A 14,724-nucleotide genomic window follows, 5' to 3' on the forward strand; every position below is an offset into this window, starting at 1 on the left:
AGGCAACTGGACTTTCAGTGTCTTGAAGACGTTTCACCTCTTATCCGAGAGGCTTCTTCAGTTCTAACGACTCTGAAACTCAGAGTTCACACGTGAAACGATTAATCGATTATAAAATAGTCTGCAATTAATTGTCTTTTGAATCGACTAATCAATTAATTGACTTATTAGTGCTGCTCTACGCGTTACAACATTGAAATAAAGCCAACAGTCACGTCGGAAAAGCTGGACAACTAATGTTTTATCAAAAAAACTGCTGATGAATTTCCTGCAGGTCAACCCAGCAGTGCTCCTGCCATCTGTAAATAAGAGCAGTACAACTTCTCAGGTACATAAGTTCAAACGTACAGTGTTGAATAAACCCAGTACAAATGTCACACTGTTTCCATTAAATTTGAGATTGTACCACAAAAAGAAGCCCTGAACTTATCTCTCAGACCAAACAGGTCAGGCCGACTGTATCTATTTAATACCTCTGTCCTGTCTCTTATTCTGTTGATTTTCCCTAACAGGGTTTCCTTGAGAACTAAATCTACTTAGGATTTATTGTTTCTTATTATTTCTCGTCATTGGAAATTATAATCCTTTCACCTAATCCCCCTCTCCCTCCCTCTCTTTCAGATCATATTCATCAAGATCATCCCCTCTGACAAAGCAAGAAATCAGCACAGCGGGGAGGTCGTACGAGAGCGCGTACTGAAACAGGGGGTTTCTTCCTAATCAAATCAGGTTCCTCTGATGTAATCAAGACGAGACGCCAAAGACGACCACATAATCTCCCAGGGACATGCCTCTCTTGCTTGTGCGTTATTAAAAAATGAGGAGGAACAAATCTTTAGATTGAAAGACTGGAAAAATGGAATTATAATAAATCAGGGGGAAACTGGGGCAAGGTTGGATAAAGCCTTCAGATACAGATGAGGGACAAATCTTCACAGTGGTTGGTGCTTGTATGTGTTTATGTGTGTGTGTGTGAGAGAGAGAGAGAGAGAGAGCGAGAGAGCAGGCGTGCATGTGTGTAATGTGCTTGCACGGTTGCTTATGAAATATTTCAATTTACTCAAGATCAAGTCCCTGACCTGAGCACCGTCTACCTCTGTGTCAAAAACCAGGAGCGCTGGTCGTCCCACTACGACTCAGTCAGTGTTGTTGGATAATCTGTCTGGATGCTGAGGTGACCGGTGGACTGTGATGCATCATGATGGGGCTCCTCCATCATCTGAGGGTGCACTTACGATTAGCACCCACATGATGGCAGAATATGACAAAAGTGGACACCAGAGGAGGGAACTTAAAGGCTCTTTCTATTAATCTGTCCTGCTCTGACCTCCACGAGGATCGAGGTATACATATAATTCAGAGCATGATCAAGGTCGGTGTTGTTACAGTTGAACTTCAACTTCATGAATGTATTTAGTGAACTGAGGTACAGTTACGCAGGAGCCGCAACACAAAGAATGAGATTGTACAATGAAGTAGGCCTTAACTGACAAGATGTTCTTGGCCTTCACCACCAGGTGGCCTTATTGAACTGCAGGAAAAAAGGACCAACACTATGAAGAGATGGCTTGAGGGTTATTCATATGACAACAGCATTGTTGTTGTTCTTCTTCTTCTCTGTGTTTATTGGCGGCTGGCAAACCAACTTTAAAGGTGCATACCGCCACATACTGTGTGTAAATGCCACACTTGTTAAGTCAGCTAAAGCAATTTGTGTTTGTATTATTTTTTCTATTTATCGGCTATAATTTCATTATCTGCCGATAACCGATATAAATTCTCCTTTGTCAGACCGATAATTTATCAGTCCGATATATATCGTGCATCCCTAATCACAATATATATATATGGACATCACGATATAGCATCAAAATATTGATATTAGATGATTTTATCAATATCACCCACTTATAGCGTATTACATCCATAGAGTGATGGTTCCACTCAGCATAAAAGACAGAGAGAGGTCAGATTGGGTCAATTAAGAGGGACCGGTTGAACTAAGCAGTCATTTTAGCAGTGGAAGGTTTCACACAAATCATCTTAATAAATAATTTATGAGGTAGAAAATGCAGTATTTCATAAATAAAGTTAATAAATGAGGATGTTCAGTATTCAAGTTGTAGTTAAATAAAACAAATAACATTAAAAAGAAACAATGCATGCATTAGAAAAACATGACTTATACAGACATAAAAACAGGCAGAAAGAGGGAAGATTTATCTGACTGACATTATCTGATGTTGAATCCCATCATGGAGATGAGATGAAGAATATGAAATGTTATAAGTCCCACATGACTTGTTCCTGTGATTGTTTGTTGACAGGTCATCTCTCTCCATTTGGCTAAAATAACACAGTTAACTAGCTGATGTGGTTAGCAACACTGGAAAACAAGTTAACACTCTCCGTTGTTTCATCAATAAGTCTGCTGAGCTTCATCCATCACTGCTAACTAGCTATCACTGTAGCTGTTGCTGAGATTTACCAGCCGCTAGGGGGCGCTGTTTCATTTAAGGCAACCAAAACAGGTAGGAAAACAACAAAATAAGAAATGAGTGTCATCGTGTGTCATAATCACCAGTGATCTCGGTGATTATTCAGTATTTTGATTAAAATGATGATAAAAAGTTATTCTGAATACTAAGAGGGTCCTGGCTTTCTTTCTCATGAAATTTATACTGAATCTTGTCTGAAAATGGTCATTTTAAAGGTTTGATATATGTTTAACAAAATAGTATGGAGGCTCATTTCTGCCAGTTAAACAGAAAAAATAAGATGAAAACTAAGCAAAAAATCGTAAGATTAAAAAAACAATATTAAAAAACATGATTATGACATAAAAATTCTGAGTATGAGATAATTATGAAATAAAGAAATCTATATTTTTAATAGATAAAAGTCATAATTATGAGATAAAAAAAGTCAGTTATTAAATAAAAAAGGATGATGATTATGACTTGTAAAGAAATCATGAGGTTAAAAAAAATCTAATTTATGAGATAATTATGAGATTACAAAAAAGTCAGAGTAACAAGATCAATGAGTCATAATTATGACATAAAATGTCAGAATTATATGATAAAATAGACAAATCTATAAGTAAAAAAGTCATAATTATGAGATGAATCTAAATTAAGAGATAAAACATCACAAATATGAGGTAGAGTCAAAATAACTAGATTAAAAAGTTATTATCATGAGATAAAAGTCATAAATATAAGACAAGAAATCAAAAATTTAAATTATAAGATATAAAGTTATTCAACATTTATCTTATAATTATGACTTTTTAACCCAAAATTTCGACCCTTTAAGTCATAATTATAACTTACTGTGAGAATATTTTAACAAGTCAAAGTTTCTTTAAGAGGCGCAATTGGGCTTCCGTACATAAGGGCGTACAATTTAGAGAGAAAAGTTAGTCTTACTGTCTGTCAAACAGCAACATGGGCTCTGTGGGTGTCAGTGCGGACTGTCACTGGGAGGGTGACGCCCCAACATTTGGCTCCGGGGTGCCACATCCCACTTTCTCCCCCCCGCGGACAGCGCTGTGGAGGCAGATCTGGCCATGAGGCTACGTCCCCTCTGCTCTCCTGGGTCCCTGCGCGTAAAAGAGTCACTGTTGGAGTAAGAGGCACGATGACGGGCAGCATCGAGGGACTCGAGAGGTTTGACAGTCCGGGGAGAGGGCGAGGTCTCCGCGTTACCAGAGCCTTTAAAGTTGGAGAGCTGCTGTTTTCCTGCCAGGCGTACTCTTACGTGCTGTCAGCGAAGGAGAGAGGCTTCTACTGTGAGTGCTGCTTCACCAGGTAAATCACTGGTTATCTCTGCGTGGCACAGTCCCATCTGAGCACGGGTGATTTTATCAGGCAGGCTACTGTACAGTGACACCTGCATCATTAGCCTCATTTCATTTGATTAATCTCTAATCAGATCTGATTCAGTTAAAGATGCTCATCCCTTTAACTGCTCATTACTTAGCAGTGTAATGGCAGCCAGCCTCTCCTTAAAAGTCTATTTTGGTTATGTGGCTCATCTTTCTGAATGGAGGTTCATCCTGTTCCTCATGACCCGCCTGGCCTTTCTATGAGTGCTCAATGTGTGAAATGGATCCTGTTACCTCAATGGCATCATGATTACATTACGCAGCACCTCTCAGCTCTATTGTGGCTAATGAAGGGCTTTTAATTGGAAATAACATATCTGATAACCGACTGTGCAGACACATGCCACTGTGTCATCTTTAAATCATTAAGTAATAAATACAAGTGCATACATTCTCCCGAGGCAGTCATTCAGCTCCTCACTGTCATCAATATAAAGGAGTTTGTGCAGGAGTCTGGATGTTCAGAGGGATGCGACTGGTTGCACTGTGCAGTAGCGATTAGTCATCCAATTTTGATAATCGATTAATTGTCTGAGTCATATTTTAAGAACAGATGGTCAAAAGATTTCTGATTTCAGCCCCTCAAAATGTCATTTCTTTTCTTGATTAGTCGTCTATCACAGAAAACTGAATATCTTTGGGTCAAAACAAGACGTTTGAAGACATCATCTTAGGCTTTGGCTGATGAATAATTAAGCAAGAAAATGATGAATCGATAATGAAAGTAATTGTTCGTTGCACTCACCTTTCACTGTACTGAGTGAGAACACAATTAGCTATTGTCCATATTCGCTCTCAATGGCAGGATATCAGCCTTTTTATCACTTTCTTGAAGGAACCCATGTCCGCAAAACATGGATGGAGGATGGGTCTCAGCCCTGAATAGACCCCATTAACTTTTGGTGCAGATGGGCCTTGTCAAATGCATGTGACGTTCTACTTTGGTAAGGTACTATGAGGTTTGAAGCTGCCATGATTTGGCCTCTTTGATGCGCACGATCATGTGACAAAAAGTTGATGGTCGAAGGTGAATTCATCTCCACAGTCTGGTTGTAACCCCCTGTTTAACCTGAAGCATTTCTTTCTAACCTACCTTCAATGTAAGACACCACATGGTTCAACGGCTCGGGGATGTTTCGTATAGCTCGCTTTAATTGGCCGCTGTAGAAAAATCAATCACCGTGATTTCTGAATGGACTTATGGACTGCTTTACTGTTTCAGTGTGGTAGAGAGACAGCTGCTCCTTCATAAGGTCAGCTCTATTAATACCACAGAATGTTTTAAAGCCCTTCATTGCTATCAGTTACGACAGGCCACCAGCAACTGCTGCTTCTTGTCTCGGAGAAATGCAGGATGTTTAAATATCCATACACACACGCCTACACGCTCGAGCAACTTCCTACTCACACACAGACAGATACTCCGCGAGACAAGCGACAAGATAACTCGCTATCTTCTGACGTGCGATGTCTGACGTTTGAGTGTCGTGTGTGTCTGGGAAAGTAAAGTATGTTAAGGATGTGTGAAGCTCTCTCGGTAACTAATAGACTCTGATTTTTTTTTGTCATTTATAGGAAAGAAGGTTTGGCACGATGTGGGAAGTGCAGGAAAGCCTGCTACTGCAATGTGAAATGCCAGGTAGGAAACAGTTGCTGGAGGGTCAGCATCACTCTGTAATGTGATGATTCCTGTGTAAGGAAGGGGGTGGGGTGAGATAATAGACGCTATACTGAAGCCCACAGCGCCAACCTACTTTTCAGCAGCTACTGTGTGTTGATTGATAACTTGATGACACATCAGAAAGCAAGGAAGGAGCTCGGTAATCGTGACTAAACGTAACGTAAATGAAATTTTAAGACGTTAACCTCGTCTTTGACCATTTCTGCCTGAGTCACGTCAGATACATTTTTCATTCGCAACCATGGCTGTTTAACAATGAAGACAACAACTCCCATGATCCCACACTCCGTCGTGACATCATCAATCTACATCTTGGTGTTCATTGTTCTGATTGAGAGACCCCTTCACCAAAAATGACGGACTGTACGTTTAAGCTTTATGTAGTTTAAAGGTGCTATTTACGAGAAAAGTTGATTTTTTGAGTCTCACTCCCAACTCCAGCATAAAATAATAATAATAAATAATAATAATAAATGAATCAATGGGTGTTATTTTAACCAAAATATGGGGATTTTAACATAGTAAGGTGAAGTATGAGCATGATGAGACACATGAAGCGATTTGTGCGTGATTGTAATGCAGTCAGTTTGCATATGGAGGGGTAAATGCGCGAGGGTAACATTACATTAACACAGTGTGGAGTCACATTCACCATGCTGCTTAATGCGGCTGGTAGTGCAGCTCAGGGGCCATATTCACCAACCGTTTTGTGGCGGTGGGACCTAAACTGTAAATAGCTGAATCTACTTCAAACCCCGGGGTTGCTCTTTTCTGTGTTATTATAATATGCGTATGTTTGTGTGTAGAAAGCAGACTGGGCCATGCACAAGCTGGAGTGCTCTGCAATGACTGCATTCGGAGAGAACTGGTGCCCGTCAGAGATGACCCGCCTGGTGGCCCGGATCCTCGCCAAGAAGGTCGGACGGTTGATAGAAGACACAGTGTTGTCTGGCTCATGCTGTGGTTCACTGAGGTCATTTTTGCTCATCACGCTTGTTTCCACAGAAAGCACAGAAAGAAAGATCTGCTTCTGAGAAGATCTTGCTCGTAGGAGACATGCAATCACGTGAGTTATTGCTCTTTCAACACACACATGAATTAATGACCAGCTCTCTGGGGGACAAACCCTTATAAACCCACCTGAAAGGAGATGTACAGATTTAGTGTAAAGTTTCCAGAGTCTGTACTTCAGTCCCAAGTGTCCCGAGATATCCCTCTTAAAAAAGCACAACCCATTCAGATTAGACTGAGGGAAACAACCACGAGGGCCCATCTATATATATCCTATAGATGTGGGTCAGATGGCCGTTCGATGACATAACAAGTGTAACATCTTGAACGAGAGGCAGGAGCACTTGAGGCTAACATGCCTAAAGTGTCAGTGTGGCTGCAATGATGTTGGATAGAGTTAAATGTACTGTAAAAACCCTTTTGTCGCTCCAGAGGGAGCTTTGTGATGTCTGGTAGATTTTATATAGTTTACAACTACTTCACAGAGCCTTACAAACTGTTGGCTCACAGAACGTAGTATCAAACCATAGACTGTATATAAAGTCCATGTATTAAACCTGCGCATATTAGATAAATGGCTGTGATTGGCCCGGGACGAGTGGAAGTCTGTCTCCATGTGAGGGGGTCCAGACGCCTCTTCAAGAGCAAATAAAACATGAGCTTGCAGATTTGCCTGGCTCCCAGTTTAGCAATATGGTACCCTGCAGCTAATAGTGTTAAGAAGAGTGTGGCGATGTTAGCTGCTTAAAGAAGCACATGGTTTTGTCAGCGTGCCCGTGTTTGTGTGTGACTCTGATCTTATGTGTCTGGAGGGAAAAGTTCAGCTCTCCTTTGAAACGCTGAATCAGTGTGAGCGTCTGACGAGAAAATACTCGTCATACCACTTTCATGGGTCAGGGACAAGACCCACACACACACACACACACACACAAAGTGACGTGGTGACAATGTGTTCCTGCCTCGGCATAGTGAGAGTGACGGGGGGAAGGAGAGCTGTTTATCCCCGTCTATTTACAGTTGTTAGAGGCTAACAGACCGGACCTGATGAACACTTTTCCAAACTTTTTGGACGTCTAGTCACATTGTACATACAAACACTGCAAAGAGGTTGAGGGTGAGAAATGATAGATAATACACATTTAGGATAAGATTTCCTACAAATGGACTGCACCCAAACTGGTGCTTCATCTGGGCAAAGAAGGTCTTTCCACTTTTGGATGGTATGTTCTACTTTGCCGCTGCCTAACTTCTTAATTACAGTCTGGCATAAGTTTTATATCAAAATAAATCATAGTCTAAAATAAATATGGCTAAAGAGATTGCACGCTGTCCTTGGTAAATACACTCTTCCCCTCTTCCTGTAACAGACGTGGAGGACGTAGATAATGACAAAAGGGAGATGCACGAGGGAGATGTTGCTGCGCTTCATCGTTTTTACTCCAAACATTTAGACCTGCCCGACCATAAAGACCTGCTCACGCTCTACTCCCAGGTAATACACACACGTACACATTAATGACTGTCTATGATGATGTATATACTGTATTCTGGCAATTTGCAAAAATGTGCTTGTCCATGATTTCCCCAACAACCACTACAGTACAATTGGTGTAAAACAAGTGGAAGATTGGTAATCTAATAGTTTTTTTCCCCCTCCCCTCTGTCCTTTATTCACAGGTTGCCTGTAATGGTTTCACTATAGAGGACGATGAACTGTCCCACATGGGTACTGCAGTCTACCCAGAGTAAGAAGGAAAGCTCACATGCATACATACGATCACATTATCACTGCACTGTTTCAACAACACATGGAAAGATACGGTATACTACACAGGACGTTTTCTCCTCCTTACGCAGCTTCTTCTGTGGTTCTCACTTTGGATGTTCCTAACACCTAATCACCCGACGTTTAACAAGAAGTTTAAACTTGTCTAAATGTAAGAAAACACTCAGAAAACAGTCAAAATTGAGCATAATTGAATCTTTAAAGTTAAACATTGTCTATAAAAATACTTTGTGGATTACATCTTGGACGCAACCCCCCTTGTTACAATACACAATAAAGGAAAGGCAAAAACCCAAAAAGCATAATATGACCTCTTTAACTGATGCTGAATGCAACATTTGGCAGTATTTGATTTTTGTTTAAAAGGTCAGTATTCAGAGCGACATGTAACAGATATCCAAAGAGACCAGATGGTCACTCCCTATCAAGACCACTTTCTCTCTCCAGTTGGTCATTGGGTTGTAAAATCCTCCCCCTGCTGTGGCTGTTAGGTTTTTAAACTGACTGTGTGAAGGTGAATTTGCACTCTCAGCTCATTTTTAAGCTATTTCCAGCCTGCCACCCAGGTAATTGCAAGGTAGCTAACATATTTCAGCGCGTACAGAGAGGTCTTGGGCGTCCTCGAGACCTCTCTGTATGTTCAGTCGCAGCATAGCCACTGAAAATAAAGTGGTTATGTCGCTCTGAGCAATAATAAGAAGGCACTTTTGCTCCCACTTCATTGTGAGAAAGTAGAGAACTTGATTTGTATTCTTGACCCTTTCTTTCCTGTCTGTCTCTCCACAGTGTGGCACTGATAAACCACAGCTGTCTGCCCAGCGTCATAGTCACCTATGACGGGACGTCGGCTGATGTTCGGGCGGTGCGGGACATGAAGCCTGGAGATGAAGTGAGGAAAGGGGACAGCTGCTGTTAGAGGGGGTTGGGTCTTGTTTTTTTTCCAAGTGTGTGTGTGTGTGTGTGTGTGTGTGTGTGTGTGTGTGTGTGTGTGTGTGTGTGTGTGTGTGTGTGTGTGTGTGTGTGTGTGTGGAAAAAGCAGCCGTGCTTATTCCAAGAGGGCAGAGAGTGTGAAACATTTGTCTGTCTGTGAGCTCGATTTGGTGGATCAGCCTGCTGCGAAACCAAAGGACGAATTTGTAAACTGTAAATTAAATGATACGCTACTTCCTTATCATCTTCCCTTAATATTCATAGGAATCAATCAACTTAAAATGATCTTTAAGCCAAGGTTTGTTTTCTATGATTTCTTTAAAGGAGCATTTTGTGAATGTGCTTATTCAGTTGAAAAAACTTTTAAGGGGGTTATTTGCTGGACTCTTTCTTGGCCTGGCACATTAACTGCCTGGAGTCATCACCGCAAGGTCGCTTGGTAATCAAGGTGAATCGGTTACTCTCCATAGGGATCAGGGTTGTTACTTATAGACAGAGCCAGGTTAGTTTTATCCCTGTTTCCAGTTTTCTAGGCTGCTGACAGTTGCTTTGTATTTAGTCTACATACAAAAGGGTAGTATCAGTCTTCTAATGCAACTCTCAGTGAACAACCAGTTATCCCAAAACGTCAAACTATTCCTTTTGAAAGCTTTAAACACACTTGACAGGTTCTGGTCTCACTCTCGACACAGGTGGTTTTGAATTAAAACATGGATGAGACAGTAGCTTAAAAATAGACGAGCCTTAGAAAACTTTGACATCAGGATTGCGAGATTAAAAAGCAGAAGTCTGAAGGCTTTGGCACGAGCAGAGCGTAACATCCCTGCTGATGTACAATCCCGGCTCAACGGCAGTCTACTTATCAGTGTGTCACAACAGCACTGTGAATAAGAGTGCGTGAGGTCTGAAGGGGGGATGCAGCAGCTGAATAAAGAGGCTAGTGGGGGTGTTTTTAGGAGCTTAGAAGCTTTCTGGCTGCAAATTGAGATACTGAAGAAAGATGAAGGATGGGGAGTGTGCATTATTTAGGATTCTTGTGCGTTGTGTGTTATTCCCACCTCTAGGTGCTCATCAGCTACATAGACCTCCTCTACCCAACAGACGACCGCAACAACAGGCTGAGAGAGTCCTATTACTTCACCTGCGACTGCAAGGAATGTAAAAGCAAGTCCAAGGTAAGACGCCAGAAGAAGTGCTGAGTGAAAAAATGACATGCATTATTCTGCTTGACGAACACAAGTGGGACCATTTTTGTCAGTCATTACTACACTGTAAAATTTAGAAACTGCTCCTAATGCTCGGTGTCCTGTCTTCACCTCCAGGACAAGGTAAAGTTGAAAGTACGTAAGAGGAGTGAACCCATCGAGCCTGAGGTCATCAACAGCATGGTGCGCTACGCCAGGAAAGCCATCAGAGAGTTCCGGGCCTTCAAACACACAAAAAATATCCTTTAATGTCACCTAATAACGCTCTCTTCAGTCCAGTAGAGTTGTGATTTGTGATTCTGAGAGAGCAAAACTCACGTAAAGTAGCTTCCCAGACTCAAACATCTGAATATATGATCAGAGGTCACTTTGACATGTCAGTCACTGGTGTTGATGCAGCCTTGACTCTGCGGCACCCCCTGGTGAGTTACTGGAGATGTGTGAGCAGAGCCTGGACGAGATGGGAGCCGTCTTTGATGATTCCAATGTGTACATGCTCCACATGATGTACCAGGCCATGGGGGTTTGTCTCTACATGGAAGATCCAGAGGGAGCTATCAGATACGGCGAGAAGATCGTCCAACGTTACAGGTGCTAAGAAACAGTGAACAGTAAAGGAAGATGCTTATTGCAATTATTTACCTGTTTAAGTGTAATCACTGTGTGATCTCTTCCCCAATGCAGTAAGCTGTATCCAGCCCACTCTTTGAATGTGTCCTCCATGTACCTGAAGCTGGGCAGACTGTACATGGGGATGGAGAGGAACTCGGTGGGCATCAGCGCTCTCAAGAAGGTAACCTGACCCCAGCTGAGCTTTTACACCAGACTCTCATACTCAAATATGGCAGCTACAAAGCACTTTTAACCAAGTGAGCATAAAATAGTGATCTGCTGATAAAATCATTCAGCCTTGGTATCATTTGAAATTTCAGCACCAGTTTTTAAGCAACATTTCACTTGTTTTTCGACAAAGCCCATTTTTTTTACTTAACAAAAGAAGCCTCCTTCTCAAATGTTAAATGTTAGCATCTGTGTTTTGACTATAAACTTTGCTTTCACTGTGAATTTTCAACTCATGTCAAAGACAAAGCGATCCAGTTGTCTTTGCAACAGCCGCGCCAACAATTACGGTGATATAAATACATGTAAGTTGGCACCAGGAAGTAGTGAGGTGTTATATACCCAGACCTCGTAATCATGTGCATACTTTCCTGTTTTAAAATTAGATTTGTTTGTGTGTCTTCACAGGCGATCGCCATAATGGAGGTGACTCATGGGAAGAATCACTTCTATTTGAAAGAGTTGCGGAAAGAGGCCAAAATGCCGAAAAATTAAAGAAAGGATGTGATGCAGCTGATGTCGAAGGACTGCATACACTCCTCTGATGAGGAGCTTCACAGAACTGAAGGCACTTTCTACTGTTTTTGGAACGGAAGCAAAGATGGAGAGCATTCGTGTTTTTCTGATGAATACATTTCTTGGAGATTTAACTTTTTACATCAGTGTTATCGGTGCAACAACTTATTAGTTTGCTGAATGTAGGACACTTTTGTACCAGAGATGCATTTAATGTTGAGTTCTATGAAAATCTGACATTGTGGACGCTGCTTTTTACTCATGTTGACCATAAACTGTAAAATCCTTCTCCACATTGTGTTTGTTTTGGCTTGTGATTGACACGTCAGCTGGACCCTGTCATCCATCAGAGTCCAGTTGTTTACAATGTGTGCAGGAGGTCAACCCAACGAAATCCCTGTCAGCCAATCAGGACAGCTGCCTCACCACAAGGGGCCTATTAAAGCTGCAGAATGTGCCTGAGTCACAACGGAGGGCTGGGAAAGAGCAGTGTGTTTGCATTAACACCTCGCGCGAGTGCTTTGCGCTAATTGACGTCTCCATTACCGCGAGGGAAACACTCTCCACAATCACAACACCAGCTAAAAGAAAAATATTTTTAAAAAATCTCAATAAATGAATTTGTGGCCACAGTCTTAAAGAAAATAAGGCTTTATTGCATAATAAGCAAGTACGACAGCTTCATACATGTCTGGGGAAAGAAAAACAAAAGACTTGATGCACTGAAAACGCATATACAAAACATATGTACACATACTTTGAAAGGTATTTGGGAGTTTTGCCAAAAAAAATGAAGGGGAAAAATTAAATATTAACAAAGAGTGGAATGCCGTGTGAGAAAAAAATACTGTCACGAAGAGAACAGAAGTGCAACAAAACACTTAAATGTCAAGAGAGCATAAAGCTTATACTTACTTGAGAATATATATACATTAAAAATATAAAAACGCATGCATAGTTTATTATGTTGCGGTATTTTAAGGGTACCAAGTCAAAAAAAGGAAAAAAAAAAAAAAAAAAATGAAAGAAAACTATATAAAACATTTGTAGAAATCTTTTCTCACATGCCCGTTATGTACAGAGTTACTTTGGACATGGCTGACTTTGCATTACGATCCAGAAAAAAAAAAAAAAAAGTATATTAACATAACATGTAAAGGGAAATTCTTCAGAGTGTATTTTGATAAACAGGAGCCAGAAACATGGCAACATTGAAATTTATCAGGTTCAGATCAGACTTTGAAAAATGGCTGCCTTTATTTTCATTATTTTTTGGGGCAATGTCACTTTTATACTATCATCCTTCAAAAATAAACCAAGAGATCAGCATTATGCCACTGCAAAATCCTTACCGATGGGTTAGGGAAACGATTTTGAAGTGTTGTTCTCATTATAAAACATTAAATACTGATTTAAAGATTTAATCCTTGAAAGGGAAAAAAACAAGGCAGCCAGGAGGCATCTCCTTGTCTCATGTTTCAATAAGGCACAGTGATACAGTATGTACAGTATTTGCTGTATAAGGACACAAGTCTCAAACAGTGAAATTATATTCATAAATTATCTCAAATTCACTGGACAAACTCATTTTAGACTTTTGAAATGCTTTTAGGTAAGAAATGTGATAAGTCACACGTGATCACAAGATGTTGTGATTCAAAATACTGCGAAAATGTACTTTGTGCGTCTTTAAGAGGAGGAGGGATCTTAATAGAAATATATCAAATGAGGCAACTCCATAAGGAAATGTGAGCAGACCTTTTGACATCGACAAGGAAGGCTTTCAGGAAAATGTGGTCATGATTAAGACGAGTGATGGAAAAAAAGATCCCCAATGCTCCTCCGTTCAATAGCGAAGGTGACCACAGTCTTGATAGAAATAAATAAAAACATTTGTTACAATGTCGAAGTAAATATCTGCTGTATTAATCAATACTCTGTTAAAAATAAAGGAACATTTTAGAACAGTGATTCAGAGAATACTTTTGTTTGGCAAACTCTTTCAGAGTAGAGAAAAATAGTCATAATACTGCTGCCACCTACTGTTCATGCAGCAAAGTGCCATTTCTAATAACGGCTAAATAGTGAATGAGAAATGTAGCAGGCAGACTTGAACTCTCAGAACACACACGGGGACAGACGTACACATTCACACCTCACACATGCAGTCTCCACACAGAAGGACCAGGTCCAAGGTTAAAACCCATGGGGGGGAAAAACATCTGAATACACTGATTAGGAGAAATGGTCAATTTCTATACAGGCCTACTCGAATCCTTTCCTCCCATGAGGTGAGTTAGTGTGGAAATACACTAAGATTTCCATAAACTGCCACATAGATAACTCAACATGAATCTCTGTATCTGTTCCAACCAGCTATAAGTTGTACTGTATTTCTTTTTTACAGTCCTCGTGCTAATTTGAAGTACCGTTGTCGTCATCTGGTGCCGTTCTGCCCCGTCATGTAAGGTCAAAGGTCGGGATGCCAGGCTCAAATGAGGCGGGAGTTCTTGAGGAACTGGATGAGGACCTGGTAGACAAACTTGTACTGGGAGATGGTCTGCACCATCAGCATCCTCTGCTGCCTCAGCCCTGACAACATGGTGGGAACCTCCACCGGCTGGGAAGAAACAAAAGAGAAGAGGAAAAAACAAATTCATTAAAGTTAAATTACACTGCCTCCTCTCCTGAAACATGCATTTGTGTTTTCTCCCTAGGATGTTGAATCAAGATGTCCCATTATGGTCCAAAACAAGTTTTACCGACGTCTAGGATGTCACGGACACGACATCACTGCCTGGACAGCGTTGGCTCAGTACCTTGATTTGATGGTCTTAATACTTGAGTAGTAATGTGTATATAATGT

The 14,724-nt window shown here is 40.9% G+C and overlaps 2 protein-coding genes across 3 annotated transcripts in view; one reads left to right on the forward strand and one right to left on the reverse strand.

Moving 5' to 3' along the window:
• The first annotated feature begins 3,463 nt into the window (after positions 1-3,463).
• Positions 3,464-12,151, forward strand: smyd2b (SET and MYND domain containing 2b). Of its 2 annotated transcripts, XM_084376671.1 has the most exons (12): positions 3,464-3,812; positions 5,465-5,528; positions 6,377-6,487; positions 6,576-6,636; positions 7,949-8,073; positions 8,259-8,326; positions 9,154-9,256; positions 10,362-10,472; positions 10,620-10,740; positions 10,919-11,093; positions 11,187-11,295; positions 11,751-12,151. In XM_084376671.1, exons 1-12 carry the CDS (start codon positions 3,643-3,645, stop codon positions 11,835-11,837), a joined length of 1,305 nt encoding a protein of 434 aa, XP_084232797.1. In that variant the 5' UTR covers positions 3,464-3,642; the 3' UTR covers positions 11,838-12,151. The 2 variants fall into 2 exon arrangements, with proteins under 2 accessions (XP_084232797.1, XP_084232798.1); XM_084376672.1 differs by lacking the exon at positions 5,465-5,528 and having other exon boundaries at positions 3,675-3,812.
• Positions 12,152-12,493: 342 nt separating this feature from the next.
• LOC311271148 (tyrosine-protein phosphatase non-receptor type 14-like) overlaps positions 12,494-14,724 on the reverse strand; it is a 40,944-nt gene continuing 38,713 nt past the window's right edge. The window contains exon 20 of the mRNA XM_084376670.1: positions 12,494-14,478. Within this exon, the coding sequence (XP_084232796.1) occupies positions 14,350-14,478 (129 nt within the window). The 3' untranslated portion in view covers positions 12,494-14,349. The remainder of the gene's footprint in view (positions 14,479-14,724) is intronic.

The sequence above is a fragment of the Pagrus pagrus genome, assembly GCF_965226575.1.
Source record: "Pagrus pagrus genome assembly, chromosome: 16".
Classification (NCBI taxonomy): domain Eukaryota; kingdom Metazoa; phylum Chordata; class Actinopteri; order Spariformes; family Sparidae; genus Pagrus; species Pagrus pagrus.